The sequence below is a fragment of the Kwoniella bestiolae genome, chromosome 1, assembly GCF_000512585.2.
Source record: "Kwoniella bestiolae CBS 10118 chromosome 1, complete sequence".
In the NCBI taxonomy this organism is placed as follows: domain Eukaryota; kingdom Fungi; phylum Basidiomycota; class Tremellomycetes; order Tremellales; family Cryptococcaceae; genus Kwoniella; species Kwoniella bestiolae.
Genome location: NC_089241.1, coordinates 5978159 through 6001662, shown reverse-complemented (window position 1 = coordinate 6001662; position 23504 = coordinate 5978159). Strand labels below are relative to the sequence as shown.

The window sequence follows — 23504 nt, the reverse complement described above, 5'->3', positions numbered from 1 at the left end:
AAGGATCGACCTCCGTTCTCTATGGTGTTCTCGTTTTGAACGGAACTAAAAGTATAAAAGTGACATCATTTGGGCAATGCCATGTGAGAGGGGGAAGCGGGATGATCATTACTCAGGCACGGACGAGGGTGAAAGCCTTCGTAACCCGTTTGGACTGCTTTTTCAGGCATTCCTATGTAATAACACCGTTCGTTACATACTCACCTGTTTACGTTGACCATACCAAAGCTGTGCTATCTTACAACAAGTGGTCAAAGACGAACATAAATCTACATTATTGAAGAGATCACTGGAAGAAACAATAGAAGACAAGGGCATAAAAGGAGATAGACCAACTGCTTGCTCAGAAGCTCAGCCAATTCGCATTCCGACTAACTACATCACCTACATGAAGCTCCATCAGTGACATTACTTCACATCTACCATCCTCTCATCTTCCCCCCTCAACCTGCAAGATGTCCCCTCTTCTCCTCCTCTTTCTCTCTTCCTCGACCCTCCTACCGTACATATCAGCCCAACTCACACCCTCACCCACATATACACCACCGACGGCCTCTGCGGGACTAGCCTCATCGACCTCTACGCCCAATACCCAGTGGTCCAATGTCCTTGGTAATTCTCTGTACTTCTACGATGCTCAGCGCTCCGGAAGGTTGAATGAAGGGACGTATGGGAATAGGGTGGAATGGAGGAATGATAGTGCTTTGCAGGATGGGCAGGATTATAATCTCGATTTGACGGGAGGGTTTTATGATGCGGGGGATTATATCAAGGCTACTTTCCCTTTGGTGAGTGCATTCTTCTCTCTCTCTCTCCATACATATAGAGGGGAGATGGAACGAGTTAAGGTGGAATAGCAGTCGTCGTAGCTGCCGCTCTTCTACTGTAGACGTCCAAGCTAATCTCGGACCTGAATCGCATAGACTTTCACTCTGTTCGCTCTGGCTTGGGGAGCTCTTACACATGGGCAAGGGTATGATCAAGCTCAGCAGACTGCTTATCTGGATGGCACTCTGAGATGGGGATACGACTGGCTGATCAAGGTGAGTCTGTTGCCTGCGGTAAATCGAGTCGCATGCGGTACTGATCTTGATGTACGCCGCACTTCAGGCTCACCCTTCAGATGATGTACTATTTGTGCAAGTTGGGTCTGGAGACGTAGATAATGGCTATTGGTGAGTAGCTTTACTTAAGCTTGACCTCAGCGACAGCTGACCAAAGCTGGTCACTCACACTACTTAGGGGCGGAGACGAAAACATTCCTACTCCTCGACCAGCATACCCAGTCAACTCCTCTTCACCGGGTACAGATGCCTGGTCTTCCGCCGCGGCAGCCTTCGCCTTGGGATCCATGCTATACAACCCTTCACTAACTTACAACCTAACTTCGACATCTTCTCCACCCACCTCACCCTCTCTGGCCAATTCAACTTATTCCTCTCTGCTCCTCTCCCACGCCAGATCATTGTATTCCATCGCCAATTCAACCGAAACCAAATCAACATACTACCAGACGCTAGGCGAAGAAGTCTCAGCATACGCCTCATCGAATTGGCAAGATGATTTAACACTGTCAGCATTATCCCTAGCCTTAGCGACCAATCAGTCGAGTTACTACCGAGATGCGTATAATGGGTATGTCTCATACGCCCTCTCCGGCATGCAGCAAGTGTGGAATTGGGATTCTGCCATTCCAGCGATATATGTCATGTTTGCTGAGATCGCTGTGACGAGGCCTGGATTGGCATTGGAAGTGGGCTTAGAGACTAATTTGACGGGTTGGAGAAACGAGACGGAACATTACTTTGATGGGATTATAGAGGGGAACTTTAAGAGGTTTTACTTGACGAAAGGTGAGTTGACCTACTGTCTCAAAGTCTATCTCGAAGTTCATGACATACAGTGTAAGCACGGTGACCTATGTTGATTGATATCTTATGGTGTTACAGGTGGTCTACTTTACATAGACGGAGATTCTGACGAAGCTTCGTTGAACCCCGCGATGGCCATAGCGATGTTGATGTTCAGATATGCCCCTATTGCCTCGAGTCAAGAAAAGACGGATCAGTACAACGTGAGTGATGGATAACATCTTATTGCTTTATCAGTATTCGAAGAGCTCATAAGCAATTTTATCTAGGCATTCGCCCACAGTCAGCTAGAATACATGCTAGGGAATAACCCAATGAATGGTGAGTAGCCTTCAAAATTCTCTTGCATGTTGCCATATATTGTTATGTCAGGAACACAGCTGAATGTACATTGCTCGCTAGCCGTATATATGGTCGGATCTCATCCCAACTCCCCTCAGAATCCCCACTCAGCACCTGCCTCAGGAGGAACCGATCTACTGCATATCAGGACTTCCCCTCCTACCGAGGCTAATATCCTATATGGTGCCATGGTGGGAGGACCACTGGCTAATGATAGGTTCTGGGATTGGAGGGATGACTGGGTGCAGACTGAGATAGCACTGGATTACAACGCTATGATACCTACTTTGGCGGCTATGCAGGTAAGTCGATAAACTCATTTTGTTTTACCCCTTTTCCCTCAAATTCCCATAAGTGTAGATCATGCCCGAGACCTATAATCCCCTGTCCTTGTAACATATGAAGAACGAATGCTAACTATCGATTACTTATTGTTAATACAGCTACTCAACCAAACCTCCGACCCATACTATGTCCAAGTGCAAGCAGGCACATACTCCATCCCATCCGGCCAACCGTGCGATGCAGCCTTACCGTGCGGAGGAGGACTATCGAAAGGCGCCAAAGCAGGTATCGCTATCGGAGTTATCTTTGGTGTACTCTTCATATTGGCTGGGATCTTGTTCTGGAAGAGGAGAAAGATAAGTCACTGGTGGCAGAAGGGATATAGACGGTAGATCAATAAGTACCTCGAGAGGGAGGGTCCTTTTAATGATACAGTATCGATTGTTGATTCAAGTATAACGATTGTAATGATTTCATAAGTTTTATTCTCAAAGTGTCAAGGCGTTATGTTTAGTGATGCATGTGACTCCAACAAGAAGACAACGCATCCGATGCAGGACAAATAATGAGGGAAGTTGACGAGGCACCGCATGAGCGTCAGATACAGTACAAGGTCAGGAGACACTGAGGCTGGGCCTTGAGCATTGTAAGCTGGGAGTGAAAATCCGCACACGACTGTTCCGGGCCCTCGAGAGCTCTTCTCATTCATTCGAAGGAGATATGAATGAGGTGTGTGGGTGTGTGGCACGTTGGCTTCAAGCAAAAACACGAGACACACACACACATACTTCAGACATGTCTGCACAAACATGCCACTCCTAGGGGATCAAGGCGATTGGTAAGTTGAACCAACATCTACAACGAAGTATCGTACGATGTTTACTGATGGTCCAACACGATTTGTTCTGTAATCCGGCTGTTGCATCGAGACTCATCCGTATATAAGAGTGCAGATATTTTTTTCTCATGTTTCCCATCTGCCGTCTTCTCACGCGCCTCCCAAACGCATAATACGTGTTGTCGAATGTCTCGCCAGTCAGCTCGCTACCCTGTATTTCGTCTACAATGCTTGCTTCTGCTTCTATTTCGACGATCTTCGACCATACATGTTCTTTGGAGTCGTATACGACCGTTCGTCCAAATACTTCCGCGGATGGCTCGACTCAGGTCTCAAGACCTCATAAGTCTTCGTCACACTATCAAAAGCGTGGCACCGCGTGCCTGCTCCATCAAGGTCCTCGATCTTCCCTTATCTGGTCCGCGACCAGTTTATCCCACCTATGACAGCATATGTGGAAAGTCTCATGAGGCATAGCACGGCCCCGCCTGCTCTCGCTTGGTCCTCGACCTACACTGCTGGTCTTCGACCAATTACGTTCCCTATGGCCGCATAGTGTTGTGATCCCATAAATCCCAGCTTGGCTCCGCCTACTGCGACAGACTCTGCGACCTGTATTCCATTTATACTGGACGTGATCACTTCATCGTCCCACGACGCGTAGCATGGCTTCGCCTGCTCTTACTTGGTCTTCGACCTACACTCCTGGTCCCCGACCAATCATGTTCCCTATGGCCGCATAGGTTCGTCTTCGCAAGACGTATCATTCATGAGGTCTTCGACCTTCGTTTTTGGTCCACGACCACCATGTTCCCTATGGCCGCATAGGACAAGCGATGGCGGTTACGGAGCACTTCGAGATCGTCTCACCTTCGCCAGAAAAAATCACTTCGCCTGCTGTCGCATACACCAAATTCTTTGGATCAGGTTCACGACCTCTTTCTTTGTCTATGACCGGGTATGTACGATATACGAGTGTTCATTGCACATCACAAGTCTGCCGTCCATCTATCGGGATGGTTGGTCTTCGATATGATTTCTGAAATTCGCGAATTCCTCGATGCACCTCTATGGTCATTCAAGGTACGTTACTCAATGTTGATTTGCAGGTATTCCAACTACTCCGTTCAGGTCACGCCCGTACAATCATCAATGATCTTACATGTAATGGTCTTTTAGTCTTGTGAGCGTGCCTTCGTCTGATGAGTGATACTCGTGATCACGTTATATATATTGATGACAATCCCACAAGCTTTCCACCTGGAGTCAACTCTCTCTGCTTAGCGAGAGCATCGCTGCTCTTCCTTCTCGCACGATTAGTCACTCAGATCATCGATTTACGCCGGTTCACCCACGGTGGCATACTTCATCACCATCAAATACCACCTTGACAAATGAGCGATGGAGTCGAAGATCTATTGCGAGTAGTCCATTCCTATACTCTTATCCCCCATCCTCTTCCCATTACTCCGACTGTCCCACCGAACTAATTTATCAAGCTGAACCGTCTTGCCCTCTCAGTCTCCTCTTCACCCCATTCATTTCTATATTCATCAAGGCATTTGGATACTCCTCGTTTTCATCTCTCCATCCTTCCATTTCCGCCTCCTCTTCGACTTCGGGTTTCCTGAGTGAATTTGGCCCAGAAAGGTTTATCTTAGGTTTTCACCCGGTTTGTATGTATAACACCCCCTTTTATCTCGTAGATACGTGATGTATTCAATTATACATATATGCCACCTCGCCCTATCGTTTAGGCCCACCTGTCTTGCTTTGTGTTCCGGCACTACGTCCAGCGAAACGAACAGTAACCCATGGCCCTACGAGCAGAGTGTATGACGCAGAGATAATAGAGCTCCACCCTCTATTCAGTTGACCGCCACAAACAACAACCAAACACCAATGACACGCCAAGTGGACGCCAAGTCGAGTTGATCGGCGCTGAATGATGCCACGTGGCGTGAGAAGTGGTCTTGGCTCCGATGATGATATCTCTGATGGGTAGACCTGTTCTTACCGTTTCCCGGAATTGTCCCAATATCGACTCGAGGCCTCTTACAACACACTTGCAAAGCTGGGCTCTGACAATAAACAAAGCTAGGATGACGGCTAGGATGAGTATATCAATACTTGAACACGCAGTCAGCAGAACAAAGAGAGAAAGAATACTTGCTATGACGCGTTTGTGACCAATCGAGGCTAGAACCCCAAAGAATCGTAGACCGCTAAAAGGGGTAACTTAAATAAGGTCATATGCACGACATTATTGCCAAGTCTAGACTGTGGTGGGATTCGCTTGGCGGTTTTCTTGTAAATTCTTGGCACCAAGCGAAAACGCCCAGCCTATCATCAAGACGGGTCATAAACACCCACCCACCTCATTCCCCCCCTTTCTTCTTTCTTTCTCTTTTATCCTCTTCCCACTCTTATCGTTGATATACATAACATCCTCACTGCTATCATCAGCTTATTCTAGTATCGCTCTCCATTACAACTCGACATCAACAGGTACACACGTCGCAGATCCTTGTGGAAGAAAAGAGTTGGATCGATTACTGATTGGGACACCCTGTATCCTATCAGCGTTGCTTTCTGATCTAGAGCCAGAACGAACAAGTGTCTAGGCTTCACTTGACTGATCGTCGTGAGTGGCATACCTGCCTTCTATCGGATTGTCGCAACATCTTGCTCACATTACAATGAACCACGTAGACAATATCACTCTCCATCATACCAAAGATGGTGTACCCAACCCTTCCATCCTCGCTCACCAACGGTGAATACTTGTCTACCGTCCCGAGATCATCCGAGTCTGCCTCCTCCAACGATCCCGAACCAGTCACACCCGAATTACAATCCAGACCTTCCATGTCATATTCTACCTCTTCTACATTCCAACCACAGATAATCAATGAAGACGAAGAATTGAGATGCAGATGGAACGACTGTCAACATGTTGCTTCGTCACCCGATGAGCTTTATGACCATTTGTGTAATGCTCATGTAGGTAGGAAGTCAACAAATAACCTTTGTTTGACCTGTGGATGGGAGAACTGCGGGGTGAAGTGCGTGAAGAGGGATCACATTACCAGTCACTTACGAGGTAAGTTTGCTTCTGTCTTATCCCTTATCATACTTTCTAGATACTTACAATATATCGTCCTTCTCCAGTGCACACTCCTCTCAAACCGCATCCATGCTCAGTATGTTCAAAGACGTTCAAAAGACCACAGGATCTCAAAAAACATGAACGAATCCACACTCAAGAACATCATCAGATGCACAAGCTCAGTAAAGCTGCCACCTCGACGGACCCTAAATTCAACTCTCGAGTATCACTGGGAAACATCCATTCTCAGACACGTCCTGTTGATGATAACAGACAGAGATCACCAAACTCGTCTGCACAATCTTTATCACCATCCTCTTCAGCGTCGTCACGTCATCCTTCATCACCATTCGACCATCTGCTCCCGCCTCATATCGGTGGACAAGACAAGTCGGTCTCGCCATCGCCTTCAGCTTTGGCTGCATTGCACAGAAAACAACATGAAGAATTGGCTGCCTATCAACAACGCGAGATGGCGATATTACAACAGCTGGCGTACAACCAACAGCAGACTCAAGCCTATGCTGCACAACTAGCCGCTGGTACTGGTGTCAACGACTTCACGAAAGTCGGCATGAAGAGAAGTCAAGGTGATTCTGATAACGAGGGGCTGGAAGGGTTGTTTGCAGATATGAAGAAGAGAAAGGTTGAACCTATTTACGATGCTGGTGAGTGCAAGTCTCTGTTGTTTTGCTCGACAGACGACGCTTACTTCATGTTGCTCCCTTACAGAAATGATGCACCGATTGAACAACCTCATTCCTCTTTCCATGACTGGATACCCTCAACTCTCCTCGGTCCCCGGGTACAACAACTACACCCCACCTCTCAATGCATCTATCAATACCTATCCCAACCTACCGTCTCTTCCAGGTGGTGGGTTGCCTTCTTCGATGTCGTCCAACGGCCCCACCCCTCCCCTTGCTATTCCCGAGATAAAAACCGAGGCCGACTTGGCAATGTTCAACGAGTTCATGATCTCACTCGGAAGAGATGCCGCTGGTCCATATACTGGCCACGTTCAGCCCATGATGCACTCCACTTCCGGAGGCAGCGGTCCAATCAACACCGACTCGCCATTGTCCGACAACAGCAATGGCGTCGAAGATCTCTTCAATCCCGATGAACTCGCTTCGTTGGGTTTGACTGGATTACCAGGCATCCCCATCCCCGGTACTCACACCGACACCGGGTCTGATTTGTCTCACTCATTGCCCAATACATCGCCTTCCATCTCATTCGGCGGTTTGTACCCTTCTCTGGAAGGTATGCGGCATCGAACTGGCTCAGCACCGGATGTCTCGAGCTTATCCGATTCAACAAAACGACCTATCGCTGGTTTACCCAGAGCTTCTACAGGATCTTTACATGGATTACCATCGACCAACACCGGTAAACCAGCATACTTGTCAAACTTTTACGGCTTAGGTCCAACTCAATATGCCGAATTGCCATTCAACATGAACGAATACAGCAATACCAACTCTGGATTAGGTAACACAGGTAATGGCATTGACCATAACTTCAACTCGTTCGACTCGTTGGCCCGATCAAAGCAGAACTTGTACCCGACAGCTACCTTGGCACCTAAAGATTTCTACAAGAAAACTTATAGGCATGTGCAGCCCCTCGGAACAAGTTTGTCTGCTCGAGCTAGGGAAAGCGCAGAGAGGACTGCTGTCGATGACGAAGATGAGCTGTACGAGGAACCGGAAGATCTCGAGAAGACACCCAAGATACCGGTCAGATCTCTGTTGACTGCTGAAGAGTCTGATCCAGACCTCAAATTACCTTCGATTTCCTCATCATCGTCATCTTTGAACGAAGAAGACAGATCTTTACCTTCCATATCGTCGATAAATCACTACCGATCCAACTCCATCACTTCATCGAACTCCACACCCAGAGGATCACCTGCACCTTCCTCTTCATCTGTTAAATTGCCTTCGATCATTGCTTTACCTATCAAGAGACACACCGAAGAAGAGATTGTACGTGGTGTCAAGAGATTGGAATTGGGTAGTGGCGAATCGATCACCACAGATGCCGAACAAGAAGACGAGCAGCAGGAGAAAGAGAAACCCTCTACGGAGATGGTAATACGAGAAATGAGGAAGAGACATGCTCAGTTGATCAGGAGTTGGCTGATCGCTGTTAATCTCGAGTTCAGGAGGAGGAAATTGGAAGAAAGTCAGCAGCGGTCGAAAGAGAGTCTAGAGGAGATTGATGAGTTGGAAGAGATGGATGAATTGGAGGATGTGAGGGTCAAGGTTGAGATTACCGCTTAGGCAATTCTGGAATATAGTGTACATATAGATATGAAATGATCGGTACTTGATTTGTATGTTAGGGTTAGGTTGTGTAATTAGTATTCCTGATTTTGATTTTGGTCTTTTGTTAAAGTTGATACAAATATTCGATATGATATGCGATAAGATGGACTCTTCGTTGCAAAAATCTGACACTGATGACGATTCCATTGCTTGCTATCCGTACTCGTCAATGTACGATCTGGGCATACGTGTGCGCACCCTCGTTCTCGCTATCAAAACGCCAACCTCGCAGTCTTGGTAAGCCAAAACCAATTAGTGAGCCAAGGAATCGTGTACGAGAATGATCGGTTGAAATCTTACGCCAAAAGTCGTGATCGACTAAGGAGTACTCTTTTCGTTTTTCTGGTTCAGAATCTCAGGATTCAGGATCCATCCATCCCATCACTCAGGAACAATGACCATCAAAACCCGTTTAACCTTTCCGTGGATTCTTTCCGTGGCTTACTGTTCGATTTCGATTACCTCAGCCGGATAAGGAATCTGAGATGAAATCATACTTATAAACGTTTGACCGCGTTACAGGATGGGTATCGTATAATCGAGAAATCGGATTCGTGTCTTATCTTCATGCTCAGGATCGGATTACCAATGGGTATGAGACGATGCGATTCTGTTTGTTTCTTACCTTCCTATTTTCTCGTGCTTGTCTTGTATAAATATGTCTCGTCTCGTCTTATCTCATTCCAGCATAGCTAGGTATCGGTAAACGGTCGAATCCAAAGACCAACCCGAGGAACGGAAGGAGAGGGATAAGTGTTGATCGCTTATTTCGAACGTCGAGGGGATAAATCAGATCGACGATTTAGAATATAGAGGACTTGGAAGAATTACAGACAATTGAGGATCGACTCGTATTGAATTTCTTATCGAGCTGTCCTTTGAACTGCTCTCTCCAATCTCGAAAGATCAAAGGCAGTGCTCGACAATCTCTCCTACATTGCGATACATTAGAAGCTCAACAAAGGAGGACATACAGTAGAAGGTCTCGTGAACAGTTGAGTGGAAACGACCAAGCCTATACATTGTCTATAACAGAAGTAGTAAATCAAAACAAGATGGTGAGTCCCCTATCTACTTTACTGCTACCAGCGACGCCCACCAATCTAATACCCATATTCCAGGATTCACTATACTGATGAGACTTGTACAGTCCGAAACACCCCTATTATCCCGCTCCTCCCGCTCATCCTCATCCGCTTCCTCTTCATCCTCCCTAAACACTCTAGTAGGCTCACCGACATACTCTCCGCTCTCCAAGACATCAATGTACAAACTCCCCTCACCAGTCCAAGCTCCAACAAACAAGAAACCCAATAAACGGAGATTCAGGTATCTCATATTCCAAATACTCGGCGCTATACTACTCCTATCTTGGATTTCGTACTCCTTCTCTTCCGGGGTTGATCGGATAAGCCTCAAAATCCATCCAGCAGTAGAAGGATTGATATCTAGACCTGGACCAATATCACCTATACGTCAGAAGGAGAAGAAGAAAGAAGCATACGTCACTTTCCTATCTTCCATTACTGATCCGGCTTACCTCCTCTCAACCCGATTATTGATATATCAATTACTCCATGATCCCCTTAATCTCGATTCTACCCGCTCAAGAGATATCGTCGTTGTCCTCACACCGGAGATCAGCCAGGACGTAGAAGCTCTGTTGATGAGAGAAGGAGCGACGATCGAAAGAGTAGAGTTGTTAGATGGACTTGATCTTCCGGAGCAAGTGAATGATCATTGGAGAGATCAATATACCAAGCTCAATATATTCAACTTGACATCGTACGAACGGGTATTGTATCTCGATAATGATGTGCTACTTCTCAAGTCATTAGAGGATATATGGCACTCGGACGGATCGGATTTACCCTCTGGATTGGGCGGGGTAGGAGAGAACAGTAAGAGGTTGATGAGAAATACGGATCTTAGGATACCGCCTCCCGAGGGCTTGGACGTGGAGGAAAAGGATTATTTGAATGCTGGGTTCATGTTGATTAGACCTGATGAGGGGTTGTTCGAGGAGTTGAGGGGGGTTAGAGGGTATGATACATTTTATATGGAACAGGTGAGTCTGTGCGATCTATCTTTTGTTCTCAGTCCATATGATCTAGATCTTTGGATGGTATAGCTTGTTCTGAGTCGCACAAGGGATCGATGCTGACATTTGATGCGAATGACAGGCTCTGATCAATCATTATTTCGATTGGGAGGGTGAACACCCCTGGACGGCTTTGGATTATAAGTGAGTGATTTGTTTCTCCCCTAGACCCATCCCAACCCATACAATATTTATCGCAATTCTCTAAGAGCTGCGCCAGAGGATAATCACGCTGACCCCTGTCTTACTCAGATTCGTCTCTCATTTCCCCAGATCATCCGATATTGAAGAAGGGTATCATTCGTAAGTTCATATCCCACGGCCCCCACTTTTGTCCGAGTATCTCACTTGCCCCCCTCTCGGCCTGATCATTTGGCTAAATCTGACTTTGATCTCTCAGACTACATGCAAAGATGTGGAAGGACCCTGTACCGCAAGCTGTGAGACAGATATGGGAGCAGGCTGTAGAGAGGATGGAGGAGCACTGGAGGTGGCATGAGGAGGAATAAACTCTTTTTGCGAGATTGGATTTTTCTCTGTTTTTTTTATCTTTGGGGACACTGGAAGATATTACGCATGTATCATCACATCACACACATAGATCGTAGGATAGGATAGATAGAAAATAGTAACGCTTGACGAACCTCATGTATAGAATAATGAACGTGGGAGGACTTGTACGGTTAGCCAGGTGGACTGCCTCCACCACGCGTAAAACATCTAGTATCGTTTCACGCACGGTCACTTTTATTCTCGTTGTAATGTGTGTAATGTTTTCAACCCCTCAAGTATATCATCATTTCATTCCATTGCGATACATCAGTATCCTAATACATACTCCTCAGTACCTCTGATCATATCCAACCTACCCATTACTAGTACAAGCCAGACGCAAGAAGCAAGATTCAGAGATGACCATCTCAACCTCCAGGTAAACCCTTGTCCACCTATTCTCGTCCTTTAGCTGTTTCGTCCTCTCCGAGCTGACGATACGACCGTCCGTTCTTAGCTTACGAGCTCACCTCCTCACATCACTCTTAACATTACCGAATCCACATGATCTAGGCCTGACAATCCTCGTATCAGAACCCAAGAAGACAACCTCGATATTCCCCCATACGCCCATCCCACCGAAATGCCTCCAACAAGATTTTCTAGTCGTGCTTTCGTCCAGCCTAGCCGAGGGCGAACCGTCCTCGGACTCGTCCACAGATCTGCCGAGCTCGTCGCAACCTGCAGGGTCACATAACCCGCCAAAGCAAGTTCTAGTCTCAGCAATCTCAGCAAACCTCTATACCTTCCCCTCCTCTATTAATACCAGCTCATCAATACTATACATCTCCAAAATTGATTCATCAGGATACTCCCCCTCTGCCTTACCTCTTACTAGATTACTCATCGTCTCCTTCCTCAATTACTTCCTAATTCAGCTCAACAACGTCAGGATCCAGTTATTCGCCAGATCCCAAAACCAATATTTGTTTGCGAATTCTTCGAATAGCGGAAAGAAGAAGGTATTATCTGGAGCGGGATTATGTAGATGGTGGAAGAATGTCTATGAGGAGAGTGTGATATCTTACATCAAGTCCAGATCGGAACGTAGCTCTGTTTCAATATCAAGTGAAGGAAACGAAAAGGAGGAAGGAGGAACAGCGGAAGGGATTAGACTGAATTACCTCTTACCAGGCTATGAACAGGTTGAATCAATAAACCTCTTAGGAAAAGGCAAAGATCTGCCCGAAGGGTTGAAATGGGAATACAAACCTCCTTTCAATACTCCCCTCTCCTCCTCTTCCTCATCAACATCGAAGAACCTCCCTCCGTCGCTGGCAACGCTCATACCTTCTTTACCTGATGATCCCAAGACCAGATTTCTGGAAGAACTGGTGACAGACCATTTCCAACAACACCAAAGTACCAATCCCCTCAAACGCCAGATACAACGTTCTTCTGCTCCTTCGACGACAGACCCAGCTCAGAATGGTAGTTCTGCTACGACAACGAGAAAGACGAAAAAGGAGCTGGATATGGAAGAAGAGCTGAGTCAAAGGCAAGCCTCTCATTTGGCGTTGAGTAAGATCGATAGGAACGAGTTCTGGGAGAGGATAGGGTTCAGGCAGGAGTGCGCGGGGGACGTCACGGGGTTCTTCACCTTGGAGATGAGCAGGAACGAGGGAAAGACAAGTAGAGGTAAAGACGTGGCTCGAGACAATGGACAAGAGGCAACAACTGAAAATGGGAGTAACACTACTGGCCCTGCTCACACTGTTGAGACGGTCAATACCATAACATCCCTCGACCCGGAGAGTAAACCTGTTGCGGACTCGTCTTGCACCACAGAAGAGGGAAAGAAAGAAATACCGATCCCGACTACGACCCCTCCAGCTTCCGATGCGCCGATTCTCTCCACCAAAGAACCCCTCCCCCTCCTTCGAATCGAAATTATCAACCGTCTCCTCACGGCCCTAACCAACTTGGATTTCGCGAATCTGACTCTAGCAATTGAGGGAAGTGAGATATGGTTAAAGCAGGTTAGGTCGATTGTCAGAGGTGAAATTGGGGAGGAAGGGTGCGATGGGTGTTCTGGGGTTATACCGCGTAAGGAAGGGTTATCTGAGAATGAGAATGGAGGAGGGTTGGTGAGGAAGGATAGGGTTGAGGAGAAGGTTACGATGCTCATGCCTAGGAAGAAGAAGAAGGTTAATTGATAGGTTGGGTTAGGCAGTTCATGTTCTGGTGGTGATTGAGTCTGGAGATGATATGATTAATTACTCGATGAGCATCATCGACAATCCATAGTTGGACTATATACAAGACAAGTATTGTACTTATCATCCATATTTGCGTATGCATGCAACGCGATATATACCTCAAGATTTCGTTGTTGAATGTCATCCTGATAAAACGACACATCCCATTCTCGCTAATTGCCATTATTACTGGTTGTTTACGATATTCATATACATATATATATTTAAATTGAAATACATATTATATATCCTTCAGATCACCTACTGAACACCCTTCGAAGCGTTACTCGGAGGAACGAACGAGCCAGCTACCATACACAGATTCCTGGGCGTATAGTGCGTTTTCAATATCGGTGTACGCTTCGTAGGCCAGGTCGCTAAGAGATCGGTACTAATGATGATAATATACAACATCAGCGTCAGGTTCGAACACGTAGTAACGATTGATGTGTATACTCACGTATGTGGTTCATCCTCCCAATTGCCCCGTCCAGGACCCATAGGTAAACTCCCTTGTACCTCGTCCGTACCCACCCCTCCCGTCCCCGTCCGAAGGGTAGGTTCATTCACCTGAGCCTTCTCACCTCCAGACGATTTCACATCCCAGCATCGCACTGTCGAATCCAACCCTCCTGATACCAGTACAGCCGAATCTGCAGAGAAGGAGAGAGATTGGATAGTCGACTTATGCCCGTCCATCCTTTTGATGGGGCGGGAGGAACCTAGATCCCATAACCATATTGAGGAGTCTAGACCTACATTTTTCGTACAGTATCAGCTATGCTCTTTGGCGGGCTCAAGGATTAGCTGATTGAGGGGATTTGTATCACTCACCCGCACTGGCCAATAATTTACCATCTGGACTTATAGCCATGGTAGTTACAGCATCTGTATGACCCATGAACAATCTTACGCAAGCACCGCGCTGAACATCCCATAATCTGCATGAAGAGTCGTTAGACCCAGTGGCGAGGTACAGTGAATTGGGATGGAATCGGACACACTGTATGTGGTACATTATCTGATGAGCTTTGTCCACAACAAACACGTAAATCCGCCAGCTGATAGTCGAAACGATACTCACGTTAACGTCAGATAAATGACCAGTGTACATCCGCAAAGGTGTAACTCGATCCGAACTCCATAATCTTGCTGTCCTGTCTCTAGATGCAGTCGCGAAATACACACCCATTGGACCCCACTCTACATCCCATACTGGATCTTTACCGTGCCCTCTGTATACTACCAGATTCGAGTATGTATCGGTCGACCACAGTCGGACAGTCCCATCTTGTGAGGAGGAAAGTAAGGTTGAGGGTGGTGATGATGAGCCGTATAAGGGGTCGAAGGATAATGAATATACTGGACCAGAATGTCCAATCAGTTTACGAAAGGGTTGACCTTCATCTTCGGTCAATGATCCGTCTGAGGGGTCTGCGGAAGATACGTCCATAAGCTTTGTTGCGACATGAAGGGAGGTCGATGCCATCTCACCGATAGATTTCTTCTTCAGTTTTTCTCCCTTCAAACTCCACAGACGTATACAACTTTCAGAAGACCCAACAGCCATCAGAGAGGAATCTTTGGAAAATTCCACCGAAGACGCACTGACAGTAGTTGGTAAGCTGCGAGCGTGGCGGAAATTCTTCGACTACACAACTTACCTTTCACCATGATCGAACAGTGTAAAAGCTACCACACTCGGTAAGACCGTATTCGAGCTATTTCCAACTTTGACATCGCCATTCTGCTGAGGGCCTAAGCGTATCATCTTCCGCTTATCCCTTATAGCTTCCACCTCTCTCTTCAAGTCTGGGATCCTGAATACAGCAGGTATAGGAGGTAGAGTCTCATTCTCCTCTGGACTGACTAGATCAGGGTCTTTATTCATTTCTAGTTCAGGTTCGATCTTTAACTCCGATACGTTCACAGTGATCGAAGCAGGTGTATTTGATGTTTCTGGATTATCCTGTCCGGATTGTTCACCTGTGGGCGAAGTCATCTCTACATCTCCATTTGCATCCGCTCCATTCGCAGTCCCATTTGGATGTCCATTGGGTATTTGAGATGGCGAAGGTTGCTTGGAGGGTGAGGCGGCGCCGTTCGGCTGCGGCTGCTGCTGTTGAGAGGGTTCTTCATCCTGTAATGTCCTTACCACTTGCTCTTTCAGCTTGTCCGTCATGGGGGGTGGGCCGAGTTTGAGGTTGGTGGCTGTATTAAAAGCGTCTATGGGCATTGCTGAGGGTAGAGCAGAAGCTATAAGTCCACTCCTAGTAGCTATTGTGATCTTATCTAGAGGTATTGAGTTACTCGTTACTAGATTCAAAAGCTCAGCTACATTGTCCAACATCCTTGAAGGAGGAAGAGCAGCAGAGTACTTACCTGATATACTGATATCCGAGAATACGATCCCCTTAATAGCTTCTTTAGCTCTTCCAGCAGCGGAATGTAATCCTGCTTCCCAATCTTCATCTAAGCCGGCACCGCTCAACCATTGTATTAGCAGATCATTGGCATTTCGTGAGAGTGGTATCACATATCTATCCGAGATCATCCTCTGACAAAAGGGGTTCGCCTTTACGTGCTCTTTAGTTGATATGGATGATAAGGCGGATATATCTTGAGGGTGGAAGGGTCGGTGACGCGTTGAATGGCGTTCGAAGAACTCTCGGGCTGTATGAAACATCAGTAAGCTACCTGACTACTGATATACGCTTTACAGAAAGCTTACCTGTCTTGAGGAAACCGAAATTGATAAGTTCCAGAAAGGTATGTACGAAAAGTGGGAAAGAAAGATTATCCAGCTCGGGCTAACCAGAATCCAGCGATTAGCCAATGCTCGTCTTTACTGTTGACGCGAAATGACCAGCTCACCTTCCATAGATCCAGACCTCCATCCACCCATCTCCTAAAGCTCTTGTATCCTTCCACTCTGTCCGAGGGATCCAACAGAGATTCCTGATTTGTCGGCTGATCTTTCAACTCCTTATTCTGATCATCCGTGCCATCCTGCTCTTTATCTGCATTGGAAGCTTGCACCTTGGCTTGTAGCTGTTCTATAATATATTTGGCCTGAGCTTCAAACTCTGGTGTGATGTTATTTGACAATGTGGAAGCTGACATTGCCTGGGCCTGAGGTATATTCCGCTTGACATTCGATTCCAAAGGTAATGGACCTGGTGCTCTGAATATCGCTTCCTTCCCTTCTTCACCATTTGTCTTATCCCCACTCTGGTCTTTTATACCCTGTTCGAAGAGTGCTAATGCCTTGTCGAACCCGTGTGACTGGAGATAATCCATCACGAACTGATGTAGTAGATTGGCATCCGTTCGGGACACTGAGGTGGAAGTGAATGGACCGGGATTGCTTGGCCCTGCTACGGGCGCTGAGGAATCCGCCATGGTGTGTGTTTGATATGATTATGTGCTGAGAAGGCCAGGCCAGGTGAGCCGAATGACGTGACAAGTTGATGTAACGAAATGAAGATGTTTGATTAGAAGACGGAGGAGGAATGGAATGCAGATGAGGAAGAGGAGGATAACTGATGTTGGTCTCGACGAATGGTGGATCGCGCCACGTGGGCTGTGCGTGGGTTTAACATGATACGCGACTGATCTAATGTGGTGTATGTGTGTGCATATATATGTGTGCGGGGTCTGTGCGTTATTGCGTTTGTCGGTGACTATACTCTTTCAGACTGCTCATCATCACCATGATCATCATCATCCTCTTCTCCTTCTTCTTCTTCCTTTTCCCTTTCTATCTTCTCAAATTTGGTATATGTAATGACATATCAACTTGGTCTCTCTACCTGAATCTCTCAAGACGCAGTCACCTGTCACCTGTTACCTGTCAATCATGAGCGCAAACAAGCAGGAAGACTTCTGGAGGACACCCTCCCCAGACTCAGAAGTCGATGATGATGTCGATATCTCAAACATGCTCGAGCTACCGGGTGGCGGCGACATTCTGAAGGATTTAGATCTGACGCAGAGGAAGGAAGATGTCAAGTTTGTGGACACCCCGTGGACTATTGCCAATCGACGAGCGAGGTATGCGGGAGTCGGCGGCGAGAGGAAGAGTGAGCCATCCGTTGCTCTCTTACTTTGTGATCTGATAGCTGACCAAGGGTCTTTCACAGCTGGTAGGCAGGTGACGGCCGACGAATCTTCCTCTAATCCCCCACCTCGACCAGCTGTTCCACCTGCAGCTGCAGCTGCACGCCAATCAGCTCCTCCACCAACTCGTCCCCTTCCAATCACCGCTAAGTCTCAACCTGCTGCAACCGCCAAACCCATACCACAGCCCAAAGCGAGCACTAGTCGTGAATCTCCTGTTGAAGAGCCAGAAATTATAGAAGTAGTTAAACCAAAGAAAGTACGAAACAGCGGATGGTATGATCCTCTGGGTAACCCCATACCTAAAAGTCCACCAAGAAAAAGGACGATAGACGACAAGCTTAATGACCATGAACGAGCCGAGGAGAAGAAGAAGCTAAGATATCAGAAAGCGGCTGCTACTCGGGCGAGGAACAAGGCTGCCAAAGAGGCGGCTGCAAAGGCTGAACAAGAGAAGAATTCACAGGTGAAGTTTAGTGTATTACGTATGTCTGATTTCTCTTTGCTGTATCGCAGCCAATGGAAGTGGAACAGAACTGATGGACGAATGGGATGACCATAGCTCCTGATGCTGCACCCAACGAGGAATTCCCCATCCTTCGATTATTGGAGAAGATGAAGGAATTACCCACTAAAGAAGCCGTCGTCAAGGGGAAGGGAAAAAAGAAAGGGAAAGGCAAAGCCAAGCACGAGGAGGAAGATGACAACGCTTCCGCTGGTGTTGGACCTAAAATGCTTGATAAGCTCATTCGTGGAAAACCAGGATCAAGTAGAAATGACAAGGATGATGGGAAAGAGGAGGAAGAGAGGCTTAAGAAGGAAGAAGAGCAGAAACCACCAACAGCGAGTGAAACAAGGGAAAAAGAACGTATACAGAGTATGGAAGATATAGTCAGGTTGAATTCGGAGCGAACCGCCAGAGAATATCGTAACACGAATCGAATAGCTTGGACACGTCCACGAACGAATCCAAAAACATCAACCATGAAACCAACTAACGAGCATGAAGATCACGAAGTTGCCTCATTGAAAGATGACTCCGTTTCATCTACCCAGCCATCTACAATCACTCACCTTCCTTCTTCAATCATTAGAGATATAGAAAAGGTTGGTCAATCTTCTTCGGATGTGTTGCCTTACAGTTCGCCTCTCGACCGATATAGCAAGAAACCTGCTGGTCTGTTGGAACCTCGACCCAAGCGACAAGGAGAACAATGGACTAGTAATGTCGATGTCGAAATTCTAGAGAAGGCTGCTGAGGAGGGTAAGTGTTGTACTGCGTTATCGCTATAAATCTATTCTGCTCTCGCTGACCAAACAAATAGGCACCAATCCGGACTATTACCGAAGTATTATGGAAGAAGATAGTCCAGAAGAACCTCAAGACCAGCTCCAAACGCCTCAAACGTCTTCTGTAGATCAACGTCACCGCTTTCGAGGTCGATCCAATACAGCTTTACCTTCATCGAACCCCTTTTCCTCCTCATCGCTTTACCGCAGCAACGCTGCTCTGCTCGACCACATGAAACGGACGTCTCCTCCTGTCGACACGGCAGATGGATGGAAAGAAGAAGATTGGTCTTCCTCCAAACTCGATTCCCTCGGAGCCCCCGCAGCGAAGAGATCGAAGAAGAACAGCATCTTTCAGGATAAGGCATACAGCAACAAAATCAGAACACCGAGAAACTTCTTCCCTGTCAAAATTGCCAAGAGCCAAAATCATGAAGATGACATGATCACCGACCCAATGCGTACGTCTTCGCGTCTCGGATCAAGCCTGAAGGCGGACTCGGTAACTCGAATAGATGATGGTAATGGCGGTATTCGTAAGCTGAGTATTTTCACACCAACACCTAAAACACTCGACGAGACCCAGCAGAAGATATACAGTACCATAACGAGTAAAGGAGATAAGTACGGTGGTAGTGGTTCCTCGGGAGATCCAACAACTAGAAGATATAACAGTACTGGTCCTCAGCAAAATTCGAGGCTCAATAATGGTTTCGGCAACGCTCGTGCAGGTCCATCGAACGGAGTGACTCGATCATTCACGAATGGTGGTCCGTCTTATACAGCACGAAGATCTGATCAGCCCCACAGACTTAACCAACCGACTACCCAATTCAGGTATGGTCAGACTCTCAACGGGAACCTTGGTGGTAGTCACAATCCGATCATTCGAAGCAATACCAACGGATATCCCCAGTCACAGACCCGAGCTATTTCTAATGGATATCAAGCACCAGCTCATCGCAACGGAACTCAAACACCCGCTCATTCGAATGGATATCGAGCACCAGCTCACTCTAATGGATATTCCGCACCTCCAGTTCGACCCAACGGGTTTGACCAATCTCAAGCACACTCCAATGGTGACTATCAGGCTCAATCTCATGGTCTTTCTAACGGTCCTAACCATTCATACCCATCTAACAACGGTGATCCCTCTTACCACTCCCACTCCCAAGATCTTCAACACATGTCTGAACACAACACCATCCCCCCACAACCAGAGGAAGAAGAGGAAGAAGAAGATTGGACTCTAGCATGGTCCAAAGCTTCCCAGAAGAAAGCACGTCAAGAGGTTGAATCTAACTCGATGGAGGTTGATCATGCTTACTAAATTTTTATCCAAACAACTGATATTCTCAATACTAAATCCTCTTTCCTCGAACCCAGTCATGTTCGACCTCAATCATACTCACTTCTCTTCATCAACTGACCTCTTCTGTCCGATCAAATCACCCAACCGACAACTTCCCCTGACCCATCGATCCTAATTTCGATCACTCGTTTTACAATATTCATTCTTCATTGGCAGTCAAGAACAATTCCCCTGGTGTCAACATGACTTGACGAGAACTGGTACACATTCCCTCTCTAATATATCCTCGTCCTCCCTCAATCACATATTCACTTCTGTACCATCAAATCTTCCTATTCCCATTGTTAATATGCGTAATCTCACTCCCATCATTTCCAATATATGTATGTAACGCTTTGTCTCTATTCACTTATGCTATGTACTCATAGGGATGTATTGTGTATAAAACACGTCGGTAAAGATGACCCTTCGTTGGCTTGAACACCAGTCTTTGCGTTCCGGTAAGAACTATAGTCGGTTCTCGCAGCTCTCAGACAGCAGGAACAGTACCTTGAGTTCCTGCTCGATACAGGCATGTAAAGCATAAAAGGCTACATTCCGTGTTTGATTCCACATTCCAGACAAGCATACTGCTATACTTGATCAACTATACTAAGCAGAACAGAACATACAACTACCAAACCAAGAAAATATCAAGCCCTAATTCCATACACTGTCCAACTACCTCTCAATTCGTCTCCACCATATCAACGTCCAACAACCTACATCTCAGCCTTCCTCAACAGCTTCTTCTTGGTCCTGAACAAGCTGAACCTAGCACTCGTAGCTATATCTTTCATATTCCTCTTGAACTGATCTTTGGTAGATGGGCTATAACACAAACGATGCTCAAGTGCATCAGCTTCGTTCCTTCCCTTCATCTCCCCATCTCAACGAGACATGTAAGAAAGAGGGATCGACTCACTGCCACTCATCATTCCTCGTAACTATCTCTGCACCTCCACCAGATACCCACTCCATAGGTCTATACCTCTCTCTATCGCCTTCCGTCGTTCTCAGACTCTTATCTCCCGAAGCCCACCTGGAAGGGAGATACCCCCCATCCTCATCTACAAGCGTTGACGGGGGTTTATGTCCACTCCCACCTCCAATAGATCTCGAGGCTGAACCACGTCTTCCGCCCATATCTGGATAATCTCCCGCATCGGATCCAGGACGAACACCAGCATTGAGAGCAAGGGAGAAAGGTCCCTTGATTACATGATCATGCTTCGATTGGATCTTTGTTGTCTTCCCCTCAGGTGGGAATATGATCCGCGGATCATCGTCTTCTACTATCTCTATCTCGGGGAGGATCCTCGATGTCTTATCTCGTCCTGTATCTACTGATAATCCCCGATTCACCCTTGATCCAGAAGAGGCGGAAGGCACACCCACACCCACACCCATTCGTCTCTCTCGTTCTTCCCTTCTTTTGATTTGTGCGGGAGTCTCAGGGAACAACTCTTCTCGCGGTCTTTCGGCTGGTTTCGGAACCCTCTCCCGCTTACTATCTATACTTCCCCTTGGTGGGGCGGGGCTCAATCTACCAGAGGACGAAGTCAACGGAGCATGAGGTAACAAATGACCATTTACGCTGGTACCGGTTTCCATGATGGGCGTATAGGGTGGAATGGGCGATACCGGCGCATCAAACCCTGTTATCTTCTTTGAACCGTCCTTTGACACTTCGACTCTTGATTTTGTAGGTTCTTTACGCAGCTTATTCGACGAAGTTACACTAGTATTCTCGGTGGTCTTCTCTGGCGGGGTTCCCTGCACTTTATGTTCGCTCGAGGCTGTTTGGGGGGTATGTGCCTGGGTAGATCGAGAATATACAGAGGGGGTATGGTTGACGCTGAAAGTGGGTGATAGGGGAGATGGAACGTAGTGAACACCATGTTGGGATCTGCTTCTGCCCGACATGGCGGTAGGTGCCAAAGTGGAATTGGTAGTGTAGATGGACGGTGCTCCGGGTCCTGCTCCTCCCCCATCTTCACTGGGAGTTGAAGGTCGTATTGACCCAGATCGTTCAGACATCATACTTCTCCTTCTTGCCGCTGCGTAACCAGAAACATCATCCAACCTCTTTCGTTCCATCTCTAATCTCTTCCTAATCTCTTCTTCCTCCCGCTCTCGACCGGTGGTATCTGTACTTCTCCTGGGAATATAATTGTTGTCCTGGACATCACTCCCCGATTCAGATGAGCTAGACGAATCTCCATTTTTGCTTTTCCTTCTATCCGATCCAAAGGCAGATCTTCTCCTTGATTTCGCTCGGGACATCTCAGAGATATGACCAAACGGATCAAACTCCGTATCATGTAATTTCCCATTGGAATCTATGTATACCCCTGCACCCGACTTCCTCCCTCCCCCGTTATTGTTGGAAGTACCGTTGGAGGTTTGATGAAAGCTTGATATGGATGTAGAAGGTCTCAGGGCACTTGATCCGATTCCCATGGGGGATTTCCCTTTCCTATCTAGTCCTCCTGCTGTTCTGCTTGATAGGTGGTTGCGCGACGGTCCAGCTATACTGGATGAATCGTCCATATCGTAGTTGTAGGTTGATTTGTACTCTGGTTGTAGAATATGTTCCAGCTCTGCCCTCTGACCTGCTAGGGCGGCATCCTTCTTGTGTTTCCCGCCTAGGTGGAAGGCCGGTGGAAGGGGAGCAAAGTGAGAGTCGGGATGGGGATCGTACCCCAATGGTCGACGAAGGTGGGTTTCGGCGAGAGCTAAGAGAGGGGCGGAAGATCAGATGATGATTCTGATACTAATGAGCGGGCAAACTTACGAGGTCTATACGTCTTGAATCCACCTTCAACCCTACTGGGATCCTTATCCTTCTTCAACAGCTTCTTGGTATTTGAGGTGGTGGAAGAGGACGAGCCGTACGGCGCATTCCCCACTGAGCTCAAGCCGCTCGCATCGTGGTCTACATTCGCATATGATCTTGATGGTTTGGCCAGCAATGTCATCTTGATTAAGTGGTTTGTATTATATGGCTGGAGTGGACATGGGAGAAGAGTGAGGGGTGTTAATTGATAAGACTAAGATTGTGATGGTTGAGTTCGAAATGATACTGTCTTTGAGTGGTAGTCGGCGCAGC

The 23504-nt window shown here is 47.0% G+C and overlaps 7 protein-coding genes across 7 annotated transcripts; 5 read left to right on the top strand and 2 right to left on the bottom strand.

Annotated features, from left to right (window-relative positions):
• Positions 1 to 455: 455 nt before the first annotated feature.
• I302_102246 (uncharacterized protein) lies at positions 456 to 2890 on the top strand (the record flags this gene model as incomplete). Its single annotated transcript, XM_019187622.1, has 8 exons — positions 456 to 788; positions 924 to 1043; positions 1111 to 1175; positions 1243 to 1853; positions 1950 to 2074; positions 2141 to 2192; positions 2274 to 2515; positions 2657 to 2890. The coding sequence occupies 8 exons, from the start codon at positions 456 to 458 to the stop codon at positions 2888 to 2890; spliced, it is 1782 nt and encodes a 593-aa protein (XP_019050500.1).
• A 3185-nt stretch (positions 2891 to 6075) lies between these two features.
• On the top strand, positions 6076 to 8733 carry I302_102245 (uncharacterized protein; the record flags this gene model as incomplete). The annotated part of the gene is made up of 3 exons (XM_019187621.1): positions 6076 to 6439; positions 6508 to 7113; positions 7178 to 8733. The coding sequence occupies 3 exons, from the start codon at positions 6076 to 6078 to the stop codon at positions 8731 to 8733; spliced, it is 2526 nt and encodes an 841-aa protein (XP_019050499.1).
• A 1309-nt stretch (positions 8734 to 10042) lies between these two features.
• I302_102244 (uncharacterized protein) lies at positions 10043 to 11388 on the top strand (the record flags this gene model as incomplete). Its single annotated transcript, XM_019187620.1, has 4 exons — positions 10043 to 10846; positions 10962 to 11023; positions 11132 to 11182; positions 11280 to 11388. 4 exons carry the CDS (start codon positions 10043 to 10045, stop codon positions 11386 to 11388), a joined length of 1026 nt encoding a protein of 341 aa, XP_019050498.1.
• A 402-nt stretch (positions 11389 to 11790) lies between these two features.
• On the top strand, positions 11791 to 13587 carry I302_102243 (uncharacterized protein; the record flags this gene model as incomplete). Its single annotated transcript, XM_019187619.1, has 2 exons — positions 11791 to 11810; positions 11889 to 13587. The coding sequence occupies 2 exons, from the start codon at positions 11791 to 11793 to the stop codon at positions 13585 to 13587; spliced, it is 1719 nt and encodes a 572-aa protein (XP_019050497.1).
• A 303-nt stretch (positions 13588 to 13890) lies between these two features.
• On the bottom strand, positions 13891 to 17031 carry I302_102242 (uncharacterized protein; the record flags this gene model as incomplete). The annotated part of the gene is made up of 9 exons (XM_065869448.1): positions 13891 to 14020; positions 14090 to 14384; positions 14464 to 14632; positions 14714 to 15063; positions 15124 to 15236; positions 15294 to 15945; positions 16012 to 16302; positions 16361 to 16439; positions 16504 to 17031. 9 exons carry the CDS (start codon positions 17029 to 17031, stop codon positions 13891 to 13893), a joined length of 2607 nt encoding a protein of 868 aa, XP_065725520.1.
• A 457-nt stretch (positions 17032 to 17488) lies between these two features.
• I302_102241 (uncharacterized protein) lies at positions 17489 to 20371 on the top strand (the record flags this gene model as incomplete). Its single annotated transcript, XM_019187617.1, has 4 exons — positions 17489 to 17711; positions 17772 to 18233; positions 18311 to 19012; positions 19074 to 20371. 4 exons carry the CDS (start codon positions 17489 to 17491, stop codon positions 20369 to 20371), a joined length of 2685 nt encoding a protein of 894 aa, XP_019050495.1.
• Positions 20372 to 21114: 743 nt separating this feature from the next.
• I302_102240 (uncharacterized protein) lies at positions 21115 to 23373 on the bottom strand (the record flags this gene model as incomplete). The annotated part of the gene is made up of 3 exons (XM_019187616.1): positions 21115 to 21223; positions 21318 to 23130; positions 23190 to 23373. The coding sequence occupies 3 exons, from the start codon at positions 23371 to 23373 to the stop codon at positions 21115 to 21117; spliced, it is 2106 nt and encodes a 701-aa protein (XP_019050494.1).
• Positions 23374 to 23504: the final 131 nt, after the last annotated feature.